The sequence below is a fragment of the Papaver somniferum genome, chromosome 4 (assembly GCF_003573695.1).
Source record: "Papaver somniferum cultivar HN1 chromosome 4, ASM357369v1, whole genome shotgun sequence".
Classification (NCBI taxonomy): Eukaryota; Viridiplantae; Streptophyta; class Magnoliopsida; order Ranunculales; family Papaveraceae; genus Papaver; species Papaver somniferum.
In genome coordinates this window covers 67,004,203-67,018,031 of record NC_039361.1, presented here as the reverse complement: position 1 = coordinate 67,018,031, position 13,829 = coordinate 67,004,203, and the positions used below count along the sequence as shown (strand labels likewise).

At 36.4% G+C, this 13,829-nt stretch overlaps 3 protein-coding genes across 7 annotated transcripts; all 3 read left to right on the top strand.

Moving 5' to 3' along the window:
• The first annotated feature begins 228 nt into the window (after positions 1-228).
• LOC113275778 (germinal center kinase 1-like) lies at positions 229-8,929 on the top strand. Of its 3 annotated transcripts, none has more exons than XM_026525341.1 (19): positions 229-598; positions 792-1,767; positions 1,951-2,039; positions 2,154-2,261; positions 2,412-2,519; positions 2,609-2,699; positions 3,598-3,650; positions 3,839-3,901; positions 4,015-4,059; positions 4,758-4,793; positions 5,250-5,305; positions 6,151-6,232; positions 6,689-6,811; positions 6,885-7,023; positions 7,150-7,291; positions 7,659-7,821; positions 8,218-8,418; positions 8,513-8,598; positions 8,694-8,929. In XM_026525341.1, exons 2-19 carry the CDS (start codon positions 1,014-1,016, stop codon positions 8,791-8,793), a joined length of 2,439 nt encoding a protein of 812 aa, XP_026381126.1. In that variant the 5' UTR covers positions 229-598; positions 792-1,013; the 3' UTR covers positions 8,794-8,929. The 3 variants fall into 3 exon arrangements, with proteins under 3 accessions (XP_026381126.1, XP_026381128.1, XP_026381127.1); XM_026525343.1 differs by having other exon boundaries at positions 232-598; positions 7,153-7,291; XM_026525342.1 differs by lacking the exon at positions 229-598 and having other exon boundaries at positions 736-1,767.
• Positions 8,930-9,120: 191 nt separating this feature from the next.
• LOC113273961 lies at positions 9,121-11,287 on the top strand. 3 transcript variants are annotated; one of them, XM_026523520.1, is made up of 6 exons: positions 9,359-9,486; positions 9,653-9,763; positions 10,087-10,154; positions 10,246-10,421; positions 10,696-10,804; positions 10,886-11,287. In XM_026523520.1, exons 2-6 carry the CDS (start codon positions 9,709-9,711, stop codon positions 11,183-11,185), a joined length of 708 nt encoding a protein of 235 aa, XP_026379305.1. In that variant the 5' UTR covers positions 9,359-9,486; positions 9,653-9,708; the 3' UTR covers positions 11,186-11,287. The 3 variants fall into 3 exon arrangements, with proteins under 3 accessions (XP_026379304.1, XP_026379306.1, XP_026379305.1); XM_026523519.1 differs by lacking the exon at positions 9,653-9,763 and having other exon boundaries at positions 9,121-9,486; XM_026523521.1 differs by lacking the exon at positions 9,653-9,763 and having other exon boundaries at positions 9,121-9,486; positions 10,905-11,103.
• A 469-nt stretch (positions 11,288-11,756) lies between these two features.
• LOC113273960 (uncharacterized protein C9orf85 homolog) lies at positions 11,757-13,692 on the top strand. The gene is made up of 7 exons (XM_026523518.1): positions 11,757-11,941; positions 12,056-12,177; positions 12,275-12,327; positions 12,424-12,487; positions 12,601-12,643; positions 12,745-12,792; positions 13,298-13,692. The coding sequence occupies exons 1-7, from the start codon at positions 11,885-11,887 to the stop codon at positions 13,460-13,462; spliced, it is 552 nt and encodes a 183-aa protein (XP_026379303.1). The 5' UTR covers positions 11,757-11,884; the 3' UTR covers positions 13,463-13,692.
• Positions 13,693-13,829: the final 137 nt, after the last annotated feature.

Here is a 13,829-nt window from a genome sequence, read left to right as displayed (position 1 = left end):
GCCGAGAGATCATAGATGACCGCTAAACGGTTACAACTTGGTTCGGCCACGATCCCGATGGATAATATTTTTTCATTTTACGAAAATTTTGGACACATATGGAAAGATGATCGATACAACCATCATTTAGGACTTATACAATATTATGCAACCACAACATCCCAATTGAATATGATGTTGTTTAAAGATACCATGAAGATCGTAACATAATCAAACACCTAATATCCAGAATACAATCTAATGTTGTTTTCATCTTCCCTCCCAAAGTTCTTGCATCACAAATGGACCAGATGATAGCATAAGGAAGCAATAGATAAAATTTTCCATTCATGTCATTGAGACCTCTAGTTTTACAATCATTTAGATTTTGCTATACAGAGACATTCATAAATCAAGACATCTTACATGCTTTTATAAAATAAACGACACATGAATTGCATAAGGACAATGGAAGAAGATGTGGTTTGCATCTTCATTTGCACTCGAACATAACTTACATTAGGTATCTTGATCTTGAATGTTTCCGTGTTGCAGATTAAGAAGAACATTTAAAGAGTTATGAGGAGATGATTATAATAGGACTGATGCTTTAAGAGAGGTATCCTTATCTATATGTTTTTTTATTTAAAATTCATGTGATAAATTGAAAAAATTTCATAGCATCTGTTATCCTTAAATTTCTTTTTTTAACTTCCAAACCAGCCGACAATATATCATTGTTCAAAGAAGAAGGCTGAGTGATACCTTGCATTAGCTCAATACATAACCTAGGACTTGAATTGCTTTTACAGCCGGGAATTTTGTTTGTTCATCCTCGTGGCTGCTCTAAGTTGCAAATTTGGGACTTGGCAAGGGCTTGCCCGTACCATCACCTGCAATAAACTCTGCGTATCCACTAGCCCGAGCCCGTTTCACTCTCGCAATTCTTCGCTGGCGTAGAAAATACTTTTTTCTCTCTCTACTTCTGTTCTTCACTCTTCAGCGAAACCAGAGACCACTTTCTCTCTCTGTCGATGGATTTCTCACCCCGTGGGAATCGTAAGGGTCCAAGAAGATCCGAAATATACTCTACAGTAGTCATCCATGGCGATAATTATGACGACGAACCGGAAAAAGAAGAAAAATACAGAAGAAGGAATCCAATATCCAAAGGAAAAGAAGCAGAAGAAGAAGTAGATATTTATGCAACAATGCTTTGTAAAGAAGATCATAATGAAGATGATGATGCTGAAGAAGATCATTCATCATTGCCTCCACTTCTTCAACGATTACCCAAAGATTTTGGAGTTGCTATGGACGATTACGACGACGATTACGACAATAATGATGACGATGACGATGGAAATTACTCAGGTACTATGATTGTTAAAAAGACTAATAAAAACTCTTCTACTTCGTCATCGTCTACGGCTACTAAACGGGTGAATCTATTTGATTGGAATAATGATAGCAAAATGAATTATGATGATGATGCTGATAATAATGATTTTGGAACATTTGTTGTTAGATCAACTATTAGGCCTGATCGTGAAGAATTTGATAGTGGTACTGTTGTTAGAAGGACTGTTGGTGGTGGTGGAGGAGGAGAGTATTATAGTTCGTCTTCTTCTACGATGAGTAGGGCAGTTGAGAGTATGAAGAAAGGGAATTATGCTTCTTCAAAAGTCGACAGCACTTTACAAGCTAGAAAGATTTCTGTTAGTTCCATTCCTGATAGTGTTACTAGAGAAGATCCTTCTACCAAGTATGAATTGCTTAATGAACTTGGTGAGTTTTCTGATTGGAATTTTGTTCAAGTAGAATTTGAATTTATTTGCTGGTAATTTGGTTTGAAATGTATTATGTTTAGGTTACTGATTGTTAAATGGGATAGTCTTTTGAGAAATTTTGGAATTAGTAATCTATAGGTTTCCAGAATTTTACTTAGATTGTTTTTTGGGGGGATTGCAGGGAAAGGTTCATATGGAGCTGTTTATAAAGCTAGAGATTTGAAGACTTCAGAAATGGTTGCCATCAAAGTTATATCTTTGTCTGAAGGAGTAAGTCAGTGCTTTCTCTTACTATATCTGCTCTTCAATTGTAATGTAATATGGGGGTTTAGGTGGTTGAAATGAGATTGTTGAATCACAAATTCACAATACATCTAATTGCAGGAGGAGGGGTATGAAGAAATTCGAGGAGAAATTGAAATGCTGCAGCAGTGTAGCCATCCTAATGTGGTTAGATACCTTGGGAGTTACCAAGGAGAAGAGTATCTCTGGGTAAGTTGAGCTTGGACTGCTCTATAAAAACCAAGTTTCAGGCATGGGTTAGGAAACTTTGTGTTACTACTTCAAAGCAGCAAAATGTTGGAGGCATTTGTGGTTAACCTTTGTAGATTTACTGTTTTTGAAAAATATCTGTGTTGGCAGATAGTAATGGAGTATTGTGGGGGTGGTAGTGTTGCTGACCTGATGAATGTTACCGACGAGGCTTTAGAGGAGCATCAAATTGCATTTGTTTGTAGGGAAGCTTTGAAGGTAATTGACGATTCGTGCATTGCTTAAAACTTAAAATTTGGCATTGTCTGTTTGTTATAGCTTGAATGTTCATTTTACTATTGTTGCAGGGTTTATCATATCTGCACTCAATTTTCAAGGTCCATAGAGACATCAAAGGAGGCAATATTCTGCTTACTGAACAAGGAGAAGTCAAATTGGGTGAGTACACTCAAACTCTGCCGTTATACATATGAACTTTATTGTAATCTATGTAAGTGGTACTTGCTTGTAAATGTAGTGCCCATATAAGCTGGAGTGGAGACTTCAACTGCTTCCATTCACTAAAGTTCGCAATATTCACTTATGAACACCTTAAACTTTGAAAAATGTCAGTAATTATTGGTTTTGGTTGTCCCATCTGCCTACCAAAATAAGATGTCAAGGTCTCTCTCTTCTCCTGTTTGGAAATTCCTCTCAGTTATAAAGGTTAATCCTTTCAATTTAGCTAGTAAGATCTATGTGAAGCTTTTGGAAAGAATACGATAGAAATATTTTTATGGATCATTAAAAATCAAAGCAGATTGTCTGTATAAAAATTGGAAAAATTGATTTCACGTCTTATCTGCTGCATAGGGATTTTCTCAAACTTGTTTAATTCTGTCCACGGGGACATATTTTGTTAGATATGAAAGCTTGTTTTTGATATATCATGAAGCCAACAATTTAGTTCTTTTGGCATGGTTTTCATATACATAGGTGATCTTGGTGTTCACCTTAAAATTTGAAATAAGATGTCAAGGTCTTATTCTTCTCCTGTTTGGAAATTACACTCAGTTATAGATGTCAAGGTCTTACACTCGGTTATTCAGCTAGTAAGATCTATGTGAAGCTTTTGGAAAGAATATGATAGAAGATTTTTATGGATCATTGAAAAGCAGAGCTGATTGTCTGTATACGTATTGAAAAAATTGATTTCATGTTTTATCTGCATAGGAATTCTCTCGAATTTGCTTGATTCTGTCGAGCATATTTTATTAGATTTGAAAGCTTGTTGTTGTTATATCATGAAGTTGACACCAACAGTTTATTGCTTTTGACATGGTGTTCATGTAAACAGGTGATTTTGGTGTTGCCGCACAACTTACAAGGACCATGTCAAAACGCAACACGGTATGTTTTTACTGTTGATATAATTGATTCAGTTTCTCCATGGAAAATTTAAAGTTCCGATCAATTGAAAGGAAATGTGGTTTATTCAAGTGGTTTTAACTTGTGACCAAAAATTCACTTATTTACTTTAAAAGTATTTCGATCTTCTTATCGTACATAATGATAATTTTCTTCTTCGTTTTTGGTAGTTCATTGGCACTCCACATTGGATGGCTCCTGAAGTCATTCAGGAAAACCGCTATGATGGAAAGGTAACACAAACTCATACTTTTGTTTGGCTTAGATTTAGTGCTCGTCTTGTCTGCCGCTTTCACTATCTTATGAACTGTATCAATGGTAATAATTTCAATATTCCTATTTTCAGGTTGATGTGTGGGCTCTTGGTGTATCAGCAATTGAAATGGCAGAGGTATGCCTGTAATTCTGATTTATGGTTACTTCATTCATTACGCTTGTAGGATCTGCATTCAACTTTCCCTATATATTTACTTGAACCATCAATCCTTGGTTTAAAACTTTCTTAACAAAATATCCCGTGTTTCTTCTGGGAAGCTGACGAGCCAGGTAGATCCAAGGTTGACTTTTTCCTGTGCTCTGAGTTATATTAAAATTAACCAAAAACAATGGTACATATGCAAGTGTACCATTAATTATTATTGGTAACTAATATAGTTCTCTCTTTACCACGTATTCTCTCTTTTTTTTTTTTTTAAAAGAATTAGTAAGTCTGCTTGTAGCAAAGAGGTAGAGGAAAAAAAAGGGTTATCCTTTGTGCTTTTGCTGTTGTAGCCTTTAAACAGTTCATATTTGAGCTCCCTCCTTACACATTAGAAAATTTTAAAAGAGATGTAACGATGAGATAATGTCGCAAGTCAATCCTGCTTGGCGGAATTCTCATGTTCTATCCCTGATATATTTGCATCTGCAGTGATCCACTTCCCTTGATGTATCACTGTATTTATGTAACTAATATAGCTCTATCTGTATTTATGTAACTAATATAGCTCTGTCTGTAACTAATTAATTTTGTTACAACTTATTCTTGTATATGTTTCATTATGCTTCAAAATTATTTCAAATTGCTTATGCCATTCTTATCTTTTTCAGGGTCTCCCACCAAGATCAACTGTACATCCTATGAGAGTTAGTACATACTTTTGATCTCTGTTAAGTGTATTTATTTTTTTCAGTTTGCTTCTCTAACTTCTGCGTTTCTTACGTGTCTTTGCATACAAGTCATAATGTTTATTAGATAGCATAAAATTATGATTTTACGGCAGAATTCTGTGAATACACAAATTTAAAATCTTTATATGCATGTTTCTATAAAAAAAGAATTGCCTTTGCTGCTGCAACTCGGTGGAATAATCAGAAGTCATAACATTGTAGCCTGATTTGATACTAGCATCTAGGTGCATAACTGCATGTGTTTCATTCCGTCGTTCCTGCTTAACAATAACTAATAAGTTCCTCAGTGAGATACCACTTACATACGATACGAGGTTATTAAAATTAGCTTCATATGCGTGCTACTTTATTGTGTTCTAATAGGTTTATCACGTGAAAGTAATATGTGATATCTTTATTGTGTTCTGACAGGTTTTGTTCATGATATCTATTGAGCCAGCTCCAATGCTTGAGGATAAGGAAAAATGGTTTGTTTTCCTCTTTCTGTGTGTTTTTTTATAATAATTTGTAATGCGCATTATCTTCCAAAACTGTGATTTTTGAAGTGGCAAATGGACATTGATATAGAGACGTTATTTTACCTTTATTTGATGAGGATAGTCTAGGCCTTTAAATCCACCACAAGCAACTTCGATGTTTGTAGTTCCAGTGAGCTTCTAGATATCATTACAGTTTGGTAGGGAGAAGTATATGATTTAATTAACCATAAGACATCTTTGGTTTTAGGTAAATTCAATGCTAAAGTGATGTTTATCAGCTTTGAAAAGTAGAAGTAGAATATGTAGAAGAATTATCTTATAGTCTTTTACAAAATCTCGACATTTAGACGACTTTGGAAATAAAAGTCAGCAATTAAAATTATTAATCTGGTTTCTGATGAAAGGGCAGTGCGTCTTAAGAATGTAAAGCTTGAAGATCATGAACATTTGTTAAACTCTGCAAAAAAGAATCTTTCTTTTCCATGACAAATTAGTGGATTACTAACGACCTGAACCATAAAATGCGACGAAAGTGAAATACAACCAAGGACCATATATTAGGTTTACTTATCATGGGAAAACTGAAAAACGTGACCGCTGAATATGATAATTGAGGCCTATAACTTCAGTCATCACCAGGGTTCCAGTTTGAGAAATTTAACTAGGTGGTCTTGTCAATTTTGATTACTTAGATGCTGCCCCAATTAAAGTTTCTTAATGGGTCTCTTTGAATATACCTTATTGATAACTGCATTTCTGGCATCCTCATCTTTCTTTGGGTATAATTGCTGTTATTTATGGTTTCTTTTCTTTTCTGTTGTTTCTTCGTGCAGGTCACTTGTCTTCCATGATTTTGTAGCAAAATGCCTTACGAAGGAACCAAGATTACGTCCTACTGCAACTGAGATGCTTAAGGTATGGCAGGATAGATTTTTTATTGATGCAAAATTGGCTAATTAAAGGAAGTTTTTGGCACTCGATTTCATCACTATGTTATATGTTGTAGTAATGTTCCCCTAAAGTCATACAAGTACATACTGCTACTAGAAATAACAAAGCATAAATTCACGTGTAGTTATGCTGCTATGTCAATCTGGATCACATATAGGACACTGTTGACTTTAGATTGTGCATCGGGTGGATCTTCGATTGCTGAGTTTCTAATTTCCTGGCTCAGTTGTTATGGTTTCATTTATTTTTATTTCTTTCACTTCTTTTTACTTATTAACTAAATACTGCCGTTCTCATTGTTTCGAGAGCATAACCAAGTGTGTGGATATCGCTTTCTAAGTTTTCTGTTCATCATAGTATATATGAATTATGGTTACCAACTTGTGATGTCTAACCTAGTTTTTTCCGTTTGCCTAATAGCATAAATTCATTGGGAAATGCAAATGGGGAGCTTCCTCAATGTTGCCAAAGATTGAAAAAGCAAGGCAGATCCGGATCACTATGGCTGCGCAAGCACCTGCAATGGATGTATCCGGAGATGATGTATGTATGCTTGAGTTCTCTTGTTTGATTACATTAATTCTTATTTAATCTTCTCTTTCATTGTGTGCCACAGATGGAAGAAATGCATAATCCTAAGTTGAATGAAGATTATGGAGATACTGTTCCATCAAAACCTCAGAATATTGGAGTTGAAGTTTTAAATGAACCTCGTGCAGTTAGCAGCCCAATGAATCACAATTTTGAACTGCCTGGTGAGGATCAGAATGTGTTTCGTTATCTGTGTTTCCTTTAGATAAAATAACGCTGTAAGTCGTGAATACCTCACTTTCTGCAAAAGTAGTAGGAGCTCTGAGACATGCATTCAATATCGTTTTAAGCAGGTGACTTTGGGACTGTAGTAGTCCACGGTGAAACTGAAGAAGAGAAGCCAGCTACTCAGGCAGCGACATCATTCCGAGAGCGAGCAAATGTTGGAAGTCTTTCCTTCCGTACTTTGGCAGAGACAGCAATTAACCCATGGTACATTTCTCTCCACACTAGTCTACGAAAGAACGTAGCCTTTTTCTAAGTATATGGCAGGTGTACCTACATTTGCTTGATGAAAAATATGTTGTTAAAGCATTTTGGCAGTGGAATATATTGATTATATATTAGCTTCGTTGTAGTCAAAGTATATGTTCATGAGCCAGTTTGCGTTGCCACTATCATAAGACTGGGAGATATCTTTTTCTTTCCCACAAAAAGTTGTTGCCAGTTTCATTTTCTTAATTTTTTGTGAATTTTGTTCTCTGCTGTAGTTCCTATGTCTATCATTTCTCCCGATACATGCCATAAGCATGGATCTATTGTCATTAAAAGTGAACATGTTACTAAAATCTTTCTTCAGGGTGGATAACAAGCTCCAAGATGCAGAACCAAGCCCTTATTCAAATGCAACGCATGGGCTGTTGTCTCCTTCTGTTCCTAAATCTCCCGGACCAATCGGAATGAGTACTACTGGTACATTGAAGACTCCAACTGTCAGCCAGAAAGCCTTGGTGCAAGATAAAGTAATTTATGCTTCGCATCGTAATATATTTTTGATACAACCCATTTTTAACTTAGGATGATAAATGATACCCAAGCTGTCACATTAAACTAACATACGGAAAATAAGCATGTGGTTACAAGAAAAACTGAAGCTTCTTCTTCTGCTATCTCTGGGCACTCTATCGTGGGAAAAGCTTAAAGTTTAGCTCACAGTGCCACCTTCTCTTAGCAGGCACATTTCTTTGACGAATAGTTAGACAAGTTCTCTTAATCTGGTTAAGATAATTATACTAATTCCATAAAAGTAGTTGGTTTTTCAGTACAATCTGGTTAGTTCATTGGTTAAATGTAAACCCCCCTCATACCGTATGGTACTGGCTTTGTTTACTTATACGGGATTCTTTTGGTAATTGTAGCTCTGGTCCATCTATGCGGCTGGTAATACAGTTCCCATACCATTCTTGAGGGCAACAGACATATCTCCTCTTGCCTTGCTCTCAGACAACATGCTTGGGAGCAGACAACAGGATAGCAGTGGAAGCATCACGAAAGAAGCAGTTCAAGATCTTTTTAACGGAGACGGGCAGGCTAAAAAAGGACGTAGAGGACAAAATGAGGTTTCACTTCGTCACCGCTTGATGTTATTCTCACTTTCAAGTTTACGAGTCATTAACTTATGTTCTTTTCCCTCCTAAATTTTCTTGTTTGCAGATATCCCTTCCTCCTTACGTGTACTCAAGACTTGCTTCAAGTTCAACATTATCGAATCTGGCCCAGGCTTTAGCGTATCACAAAACGTAGGACTTGTTGGCAACTCAATCTACAACATTTCCCCTTTTAATACAAATCAAAATTGTTGTTTCTGAAACTGTGTTCTTAAATGTTATTGCAGGTGTTACGAGGAGATGCCTCTCCAAGAGCTACAGGCATCACAAGAGCAGCAAACTATTCAGAATTTATGTGATACACTTAGAACTATTCTTCGGTTGTAGGCTGTGCTTCTTAATACGAAAGAATAATCAGTGTATTCATTTTATGATTGTTTGTTGTTTGTATTTTCTTTCTCAACGCAGTTGTATCTATTAGAATTCGCATTATGAAATGATAAAAGAAAGTCAGAATATCTCATGATTGTTTTTTCTCAAATAAACCTAAGAATCTGGAAGTATACTCCATATTCAAGTGGCAATGCTGATCATCACACCGTTCGCCCAAAATTTCCGATTTGGCTCTAAAGCTTAGGAATAAGTGTTTGCTATATGGATTTTATACCCCCTACAAACAAGTGTAAAACAGTTCTCTTTAAGGAAGCGGGAATCCACTGCACTGTTGAGAAGAAGTAGGGAGCTGGTATTGCTGTTTTTTTCTTGGTTAGCTGCGAGAGAGGGGTATGATGAGGGCGAAGGCGTTGTTACAGTATCGTCATGGGAGTTGCAGCAGAATTATCTCATGGTTGTCTTGTAACTCTTGTTCTACGAATAAGAGATCCCATATCAAAACTCTACATGATCATCTTGTTGTGAACAGCACCTCCATTTCTTCGTCTTTTTCTACTCTTCCTTGTGTGGTTAAGTCGCCCACTTCTTCATCCGTAGCTCTTCGTTTCCTAAACACCAAATCACCGAATCAAAGTGATAAAGAGTCCGGGAAAGAAGAAGGCGGCGACAACAATGATCCATTTGGAGGTACTTTCTGATACCCTAACTTTCTCCTTAAACCCATTCTTTTATCACTTAATGTGTTTGATATTTGTAATTTGATTCATTTTAGATCGAAAACAATTTTTTCTTTTTTTTTAGCACTCGTTATCAATAGTTGTGAAATAACTTATCACAGTAAGGTATATTGCAGGTTACCAACCAATTGCATTGGGGAAACTTTAAATTGAAAGTGGACTAGTCTTCTTAATGATCAAATCAGTCGTATCTATTACTTATCAAGGAGTTAGAAAAATGAGACACGGTTAGAGTCCTAGTTAGGGTTTATGGTTCCTTCTTTGTTTTGGAGTTAAAACTTGGCTCCTGCGTTGAATGATTGACTCTTGCATACTGAATTTTTATGGGAAAATGGTTTGCTGCGCGCAAATATGCAAGCAGAGTAATCGTGGGTCAGCTGGAGGTCCTGCTCTGGATGCAACAGCTTTTACCCCAATGGGTTCACAGATCCTGAGGAGTATGGCTTCCAGCTGAGCATGCGTGTATTCTTGAGAGGAGGAAAATTCACGGTTGCTAGAATATCATGCTTCTACTGAATTGAAATTTTCTCATTCCTTGCCTATTTTGTAGATGAAAATTCTGAAGAAGAGGAAGAAAGCTCCGAGGAATGGAAGGAAGAGAATGAGGGCAAGCCTGAGGTAGGAAATCAGTTACAGGCTTATCATCATACTTTGTTAGGGTAAAAATTGTTTGGCGTATTAATTTGATTGAATTCATTATGATGTGTAGTATGGGGATGGAGGAGATGGTGGTGTAGTTGTGTTGAGAGGTGTTCCATGGGGTGAACAGGTTCTTTCCATTGCTAATGAGGTCCTGCTCCAGTTTGGTGACGATTTTAAGCTCTTCGCCTTCAGGACATCTCCTGGAGGATTCATATATGCAAGGCTGGACAAACTCTCAGAACAGTAAGACATAATTCATATTTTCCTTTGTTAAGAATTTCATTTCTTTTGCGTGATTACCTTCATTATTAGAAGGGATGTCCAATTTATACGAACAAAATCAATGGCAGAAAGAAGTATCCAGAATTTTCAACATGAAAGATCACCACGTTAGTCTTGGACTCTTGGCTGAAATACTCTAGTTGATAACAATGGATATCTGCAGCTGAAGGCGGGTTGAATGATTTTTCTTTTTTCGCATTATATTTAACATGCTAAACATGTTTGTTCCTCTCAGGTACGGTAGTCCAAGCATAGAGGAGATGGAAAATTACAGTCGTCTTTACACCAAGCAATTGGAAGAGATTTCCCAATCCGGAGAGATACCTGTAAATTTGGCTCTTGAGGTAACCCGACCATTGCCAAATATGGTAGCTTTATTGATACGTTTTCTCCACGAGCTTGGGCTATAATGTAAACATCTGTAGGTTTCATCTCCTGGCGCAGAGCGACTACTTAAGGTACCAGATGACTTGGATCGATTCAAAGACCTGCCCATGAGAGTAAGTTATGTGGAAGAAGAGAATAAAAAGCCAGTAAAAGATGGGGTCTTTTTCTTGGAATCTGTAGAATCTGAATCCGAGGAATGTGTGTGGAGGCTTGCAAATGTGAAGGAAAATAGAGATATGCTAGGTAAAGGTAGACCATTTGGCAGAAAGCAGAAGGATTGGAGATTAAGAGTGCCACTCAAGATGTTGAAAAAGGTTATGTTGTATGTAGACTACTAATAACTCACTTAGTATCAATTAAAATGACATGTTTCCCACAGATAAATGTGTCGAGTCTTTTCATGTTATAGCTTAGTATCAATTAAAATGGCTTGTTTCCCACAGATAAATGTGTCGAGTCTTTTCATTGCCAATTTTAATCAAGGTGTGGCTAATTTTTAGCTCATGTGCTAAATTTCTTAGTAACATCGTCATACGCTTTCTCTATATACGGAGTATCTATTGATTGCTGATAGTACTCCGCCCAATATATAGCAACGTGTTTCTTCAATCTTCGCAACATTTTCATAAAGAATTCTTTCTATGGGAAATCCATCTGGTCCAGGAACCTTGTTCCCGATTTAAGGTCTCCAGCAGTTTTCATCTTCGAATGGGTCGTTTAAAACCCAGGAACTGCACCCTTAATCTCCCACTTATCTCCTTTCATTCATCTGTTTCAGAAAAAATGGATCCCCACGGTAAAAGGAAATGTGTCCGTCTTGCTTGTTTCATTTGGGTGGAAATATCTTTTAGTAGATCTTAATATCGGTCTATAAGACAAGGTAAAGTTTTACGGTCTACTAAAATAGGTCAGTCTAAAGAAGAAAACTATCTTCTCTTCTTCCTCCTTTCTGAGTTTGTTGTAGTTGCAGAAGAAGTGACAGACATCTGAGAGTTATTAGGGTTTAGGGTTTTAGAAAGAGAAGAGAAAAGAGAAAGATGCATAAGAACAAATTCGCATGGAATCCAGAGGCGTTTAAAAAGAAGAACGAAACGGTACAGTTCTCAACTCTCATCCAATTTTCTTTTCTTATAATTGTATTCTGTTGTTAAAAATGAAACCCTAGTGTGAAAACCCGATACTGAATTATTCAATTTTTTTTGAATCAGGAACCAGGAGGAAAGTTGAGACCTTATTCTGAAATTACTGGTGTTTGTTCTAGATGTAGAGACCAAATTCAATGGAAACGAAAATATGGGAAATATAAACCTCTTGTTGAGCCTTCTAAATGGTATTTATACACTCTCTTGCAGTACCCACTTCTATGATAGCATCAATTTTTCGTTTGTATCTTGAATTACTGTGTAATTTCAATTGATGTTTTATAGTCAGCGTTGCTCGAAGCGGAATGTTCGACAAGCTTACCATAATCTGTGCACTGGTTTGTTCTTCTCATTCACCGGAATACTAGAATGAACTTTTGGTTGAGACTTTTGAGTTTTTTTGCGATGGTTTTAATGAAAGTTCTGGTTGTTAGGGTGTGCCAAGGAACACAATGTGTGTGCTAAATGCTCATGTAAAGTGGAAAGAATTGTTGGAAGGTTAGTACTTTGGGATACCATTATTAGGTTCATGATTTTATGAGTATTATTTGTTATTCGAATTGAATTTTGATTGTTTTTGTTTATTTTGTTGTTTATTTCTGTTTACATAGAGACATAACTGAAGTAGAAGCGGAGAAGAAGACACTTGAAGATGTATGTGATGAGGATTTGTTTTCCCCATTTTTTTCTCCTTTTATTTCTTTACTCATGAGTTTGGTGTTGGAGAATGACGGAATTGATTCACTTTGTTGCAGGCTATTAAGAATTCCAGAGAGAGGGATCGCAGGGCATTATTACGAGCTGTAAGAACTTGGAATACTTTGTTGTATGTTGGTTGTCAATAACTCATACTTTTAGTAGATATATCTTGTGCTCTGATATAGAATTTTGATTATTTGGCATGAGGGGTTACTGGCTTTCACCTTTACTAAAACATGTGCGTTGAAGGAAATCTTTTGAGCTTGTACTTCCACTTCTGATATCAACTTGAATGATGTATAGTTCAGCTACAGATGACGCCCGTTTGAAATAGCCAATATGCTTTGCTTTTAGTTTAATTTTCGCAAAGAGTTTTGGTATGTAGTAAACCAAGTTACATAAGTAAGTGGAAGAATATTAGGAGCCTGTATTCTCTGGAAGAATGTAATTTGGGTGTTTAACTTTCCAAAAGGGAATGCAGTATCATGAGATTTGTGAATGTACATTATTCTTGATGTCAACTTTTTAGTAATACTCGTGGAATGATTTTTCTTTTGTTCTTTTTGGGGTGCTCTTTTTTCATTATCGACCTGTCGTTTAATGCTGCAGATGAACAAAGGTCAAACTGGCAGTTCTGTATTGACCTCTGTAAATGAAGAAGGAAAGAAGGTGGGAGAATTATTTTCTGCTGAGTCAATTGAAGAGTTTGCAAAGCAAAGCAGAGCCCCGAAGGACGAAGACCATGATAGTGATGATGAGGATGATGAAGAATGAGGATGACAAGATCTGTAACTGAAAGACCAGAATGTTTGATTGGCTTTAGCTGTAGTAAATGCTTCTTCTTCTTATTTTGTTCTTTTAAGTTCTGTTACGCATGGTGTGCTGAATTTTGAACGTGATCTTTGCAGCATAATATGTTTACATGTATTTATTTACAAAGATATCAGAAAATGAAGTTTCTCTTCTTCATTGTCTGCTTGATGGAAGTTGCTTGTTTTTGATTATCTGGATGAAGTTTCTATTCCTTGTCTGTTTAATGGAAGGTGCTTGTTTTATCTGAATATTGATTTTGCAGAATGGACAATTTAGGTAGTACACCAAGTTTTGAGTTGCAGAACCCTGCCAAGTTACAAATCAACTG